Source organism: Cephus cinctus, unplaced genomic scaffold, assembly GCF_000341935.2.
Source record: "Cephus cinctus unplaced genomic scaffold, Ccin1 Ccin1_scaffold0025, whole genome shotgun sequence".
In the NCBI taxonomy this organism is placed as follows: Eukaryota; Metazoa; Arthropoda; class Insecta; order Hymenoptera; family Cephidae; genus Cephus; species Cephus cinctus.
Window position 1 is genome coordinate 515,808 of NW_014332773.1, and position 5,109 is coordinate 520,916.

At 32.6% G+C, this 5,109-nt stretch overlaps 1 protein-coding gene across 2 annotated transcripts; it reads right to left on the reverse strand.

Annotated features, from left to right (window-relative positions):
• Window positions 1–790: 790 nt before the first annotated feature.
• Window positions 791–5,109, reverse strand: LOC107266813. 2 transcript variants are annotated; one of them, XM_015737694.2, is made up of 7 exons: window positions 5,001–5,109; window positions 3,535–3,798; window positions 3,077–3,356; window positions 2,552–2,817; window positions 2,050–2,466; window positions 1,731–1,936; window positions 791–1,085 (listed from the first exon to the last, which is right to left on the reverse strand). In XM_015737694.2, the coding sequence occupies exons 1-7, from the start codon at window positions 5,001–5,003 to the stop codon at window positions 995–997; spliced, it is 1,527 nt and encodes a 508-aa protein (XP_015593180.1). In that variant the 5' UTR covers window positions 5,004–5,109; the 3' UTR covers window positions 791–994. The 2 variants fall into 2 exon arrangements, with proteins under 2 accessions (XP_015593180.1, XP_015593188.1); XM_015737702.2 differs by lacking the exon at window positions 5,001–5,109 and adding an exon at window positions 4,302–4,506.

The following is a 5,109-nucleotide window of genomic DNA, read 5'->3' on the forward strand; positions in this document are numbered from 1 at the left end:
CGAACAGCGCCATTCAATTTTGTAAGAAAAATTACTTGAGAAACACACTACGTTTTTTTTTGTAATATTCTTATTTCGTTGCTAAACATGATAAATACATAATACCCAATAAGTCATTTCTGTTCTTGTCTATTAGAGTGAAGATCGAAAAGAGTTTAATATGCGTATTAAAATTCCTCGCTATCATTATTATACTAGCTATGGACTTCTTGAATATTAATTTATTTATTAACATTTATGCAAATAAGTATAATACTCAAAAAACGTCATATTAAAAAATTTGAAAAAAGAATAAAAACTCGTATATCTTATTTTTACCCAATGTTCTAATTGGAATATCAAGTTTCTCTTGATCTCTACTACGCTAGCCATAGGCTTTAATGGGTTAATACTTGGTCAAAGTTGATTCGTGATTGTCGATTATAATTTCGATTATAATTTTCGGCAAAATATTAAAAAAGTAGGTATCAGCTGCATCGCGATATTAAGAAGGGCAAGATCACAAGTTAATGTTTCCGGTATTTACTACTTATTTAACAAAAGTCTTATGCACTGTCATATGTGAGAAAGCCCATATAAATATAGCTGAAACTATGCGATTCTCGAACGTAATATGAATAACTGATATAAAAAGAGATTTTGCAACTTTCTGCAAGCGGCAACGAGTTTGATCAATTGTCAGAAAAGTGACAGTAACGAAACAACGGTTAACGCACTTATTGTTAAAGAAATTCTTCGACAGACTACAAGGAATCGCGTGAAATCTGCCTATTCAAGTAATGATGCCATGTAATTTATAAGTTTTTATTTATAAAAAAAGTATAAAAAATCAATTTACGTATACATAGCCTTATAACGTTATACAGAGTACGTGCCATTTGTGATTCTCGATGAGGGACTAGATGAGATGTTGCTGTCGATTTCCGGTCGTATCAATGTCATCGACATGACGATGATTTTTTTTGTCATTGATTCCTGTGACGAGCTTTCCATTTCATTCAGATTTGCGTTTTTTATATGAGGTACTATAACTTCCCTTTGATGGCAGGAAACCACTTTCCAATTTAATAGGTCTTTCCCTGTATCTATAACAAAAACAAGTCGTTACATTTCAATACCTTGAAAAATTATCAATTGTTCATAATTTTCTTATGGTTTACTAGTATCTTCGTTACCAATTACACCCTTTAACTTATTATTGTTTTCCGGAAAATAAAATATTTTAATTAACACATATAAAAAAAATAGGTTTTAATGCGTTTAATTAACACATATAAAAAAAATACGTTTTAATGCGAACTTACATATTAATTAAATTCTAAATTTAAATTTATTCTACAAATATAACTTGAAGTGCACATTTTGGTTTGTACAAAAAGAAAAAATATTTACATTCCTCATGAGACACGTCATGGTTAAATCATTTGATTAATTCATTATTAATTTACTTTTTTAATTAACTAACTACTCTTTTGTAAAATATATATATTTTGTCATAATAAGTGAACTGTTAGTATGCTAATTTATATAATATTAGGTTCGACAGTCCTCTTTGACTCATTAATGTTATAAATTATTTCATATTACTCTGGAATTATTAAGTACGCATGATAACTATCATTAAAAATTGAAGCATACTTGTCCAAATTATTTTAACAGTCTTGTTTTATTTGGAATTCGACTGTAGAAACTGAACATCAAATATCTATATATTAAATCATAAAACTTACCGAGCTGCATCCTGTGCAATGATTATATGACTTGGTGTATAAGAATCCAGCAATGACTTTGGCTGGGCAGAAAGCTCATGATGACTTTTAACAACATAACTATTGTCAGTTCTTTCAGGTACAGCACTCAGTTGCGTAACATGATCTTTGAAATTCTGCGCAGGCAATTGCGGAAGGGCAAGATTAGATCTCGGTGCTTCAGGAATCTATAATAGTAATACAATAAGATATCGCGATATAAAAATATACTTCTGAGTTAAAAATTACACCAATTAATCGTATGAAAATTAATAAACAAAAATTAATAATCATCACTCACTTTAGCATAGTTTTGATGAACATTCTGTTGATTCGATTGATATAAAATGTTCTTTGTCAATTGTTCAGAAACCGACGAGGGTATATAGAACTGTTGTGGCTGAGTATAATGACTGTATTGGTTATACTGATTTGGTTGACTATATCCAAGTCCATTATCTTGCACATAAGCAGGTGCTTGAGCATGGAGATTGGAATAGATTGGCGTGCCTTGCGAATAAACGGCACCGGGCTGAGTGTAAACAAGCTGGTACTGTGTCTGAGGTTGCGTGAAGTAGGCGTTCGTGTAGGCAAACTTCGTAGGTTGACTATAAGCTTGCTGTTCAGGTTGACTGTATAGAGCTGTTGTATAAGCTTGTGGTGCAGAGTATACTTTCTGGGTAAACGGGTTAGTGGCATACACCTGGCTCTGAGATGCCTAAAAAATTTGGTATCAAGTTGTTAAACATGGTCATGAACATTCACTTTATGTAAAGTATAATATCTGTCAGCATGGTGGATACCTTGTTGGAGAATAATGCCTGAGTATGCTGAGGATATTTTGGGGCATAAGTCACGTATTGAGACCGAATTTGGTATGCAGGTCCATTTAGCTGATTTTGAGCAAGTGCTGGTCCGTAAACGGGGATAGAAACTTTTTGAGCAGCTTCGGTAGCCAAACGATGTAGCAGCGGCTGCACTTGACTCTTTGCTGCGCTAACTTGATTGATCGCCAGGTTCGGATAGTAGGACAGCAGCTGATTCGTTGGAATATCCACGTAGAGTGTGTCTGAAAAATTGTTTAATATATTTAGAAAAATGCTTAATAGAAAGAGCTCTGAGAGTTGCATTTACACTGCTCAATAGAAAGACAGGGTGGTGGGAAGATTTTGAACACAAAGGAATATACATATTTGTTTTCGTATCTTCGATGATCGTAAAAGATTCTCGATGCAATTGAATGGGACTTTCGAATTTACAACGAGAGCGACTTCCGTTATCGTTGTATTATCAAAGTTTCACCAAAGAAAGTGATGAAAGGGTAATACCTTTGTTCGCGTCCTGTACGTATCTTTCTGTAGCGGCTTTCTGTTGAACGCTTTGTATCTGATTTCCGACTACTACTTCCGGTTGGTAAAACTGTTGCTGTTCGTATGCCGCTTGGGGGCTGCTTACTATCTTCTGCCCCACATCCGATTGTTGATATCCGGTGTAGTATTGTAATGGAAGTGTATTTTGCTGGCTTGATGGTAAAATAGTGTTCTGGGCCTGGTAAATCCCATCATTTCCGGAGTACTTGGCTTCTTGATTGTAATCCTCGGGTTTCACCTATTCGTTACAAGATTTCAAATAATAAATTTATTTATTTATTTCAATGCATCAGCATATATTGCCATTAGAATTCAGCATACGCGATATGTTATTGTTCAAACCGAATAAATTTTTATATTAAATTTCATTTGGTAATTGCAAATGTGTTGTAAACTAATAAAAAGATTCAACGTACCGTGTATTTAATATCTGAAGTTTGCTGGACACCAGTATAACCAGTTGCCTGATTGTTCACAGTCTCATACTGGTTACCTTTCTGTTGATATTCCTGTTGACGATTCACTTCTGGTTTTACGGAATACTTAGTTTCCTGCGGCTGAATGGTCTCATTTTCCACTTTGCCTTCCGATCTAAGGTTGTCCCTCTCAATATCGTCTAAATTGATTTTCTTCTCTGCAAAAGCTACGGCGCAGAGGAGGCACGCAATTATATAGATTCTCTACGATAAAAAACACAAATATATATTTATTAGTATCTCTTAAGAAAAATTAAAGTTATAACAATTCTGTTTGAAATCGAAGAAAAGAGCATTGCAATACTAATAAATCAACAGTCAATTTATATAGTCAGTTATATGACTATAAATAAATCGTGATATACAAATAATATCGAGATTAGAAAAATCAAAAGTGTTTCATATAGTAATCGTATAAATAGAACACCTAATTAATATTGAAATTGTGGATTATACGTTATAATTATACAAAATTATTAACCAAGCAATGAAATCATTAACCAACTCTTGAATCATATGATCAATATGATTTGATAATAAAGTTTTATAAAAAATTTAAGCAATAACAAATAAACAAAAAATTCATATAAACGTTGAAAGCATGTATATGAAATATAAACAATTTTTAATAGTATGGCTATCGAAATCAAGCAAAGAAATATGATCATAGAAAACGAATGATAATAAAAATTCTTTTTCCCAATCACCATTATTTCGAGTTCCGGTAGAAAAACGACACGTATGTCAGATGCACTTTCACTGTTCCTGATGTTCTGGGTCAAACATCCGGCATGGACCACTCTTATATAGAATGTGTCTGGTTACGCCCCGAGGTAGTACCACTCCCAAGACTAAGTGTATCACCGTATACATCCCAAAGTAAAAGTCTTTTCTTTTTTGATCCCACCACTTAAAAATTGACAAGGAAGCGTAAACAGCACAGTCTGCGATTTGCAAAAACTTATTTTTAAAAAAGTCTCATGAAATCTTAATATACATATTTAACTCTCCCAAAATTTTATTCACGTTTTTTATCTGTCCATACATTACATGAGAAAGTTCGATACAAAGTTATACGCATAGCAAAACTCTTAATGCATACAATATCAGGTATGTTTACGTTTCTTAAAAAATAATGTAAAAATCGTCTAAAATTGATTATTGCAATGAAAATAATAAAAATTATTACTTTTCAAAATATTTCACCCTATTGATATTCTGCAGGAAACTTCATGAAATTTTTATAAGAAATTAACAAAAGCTCTGCCCAAACAATGAGCTGAATATTGCTCGTCATATCCAAACGTAATTATAATTTCTCTTAATTTAATCTTCAACATTAATTCCTATACTAATAAATTAGCAGTAATTAATTTCTCTCATGTATATAAAAATATTATACCTACCATGACGGAAGGCAATCAAATTCGCACACGGCACAAGGAACCTAGCTCTACTATAAAACCAAAGCTGATTTCCTTCACTTATATAGCCTTTACCCCTACCCAACACACC

Excerpts from the sequence above, each read along its gene's own strand:
- LOC107266813 (XM_015737694.2), bottom strand. Across the intron at positions 2,818-3,076 it reads CGTACAGGACGCGAACAAAG|ACACACTCTACGTGGATATT; the intron begins GTATTACCCTTT and ends ACAATTTTTCAG. Across the intron at positions 1,086-1,730 it reads ATTGCACAGGATGCAGCTCG|ATACAGGGAAAGACCTATTA; the intron begins GTAAGTTTTATG and ends TTTTTGTTATAG.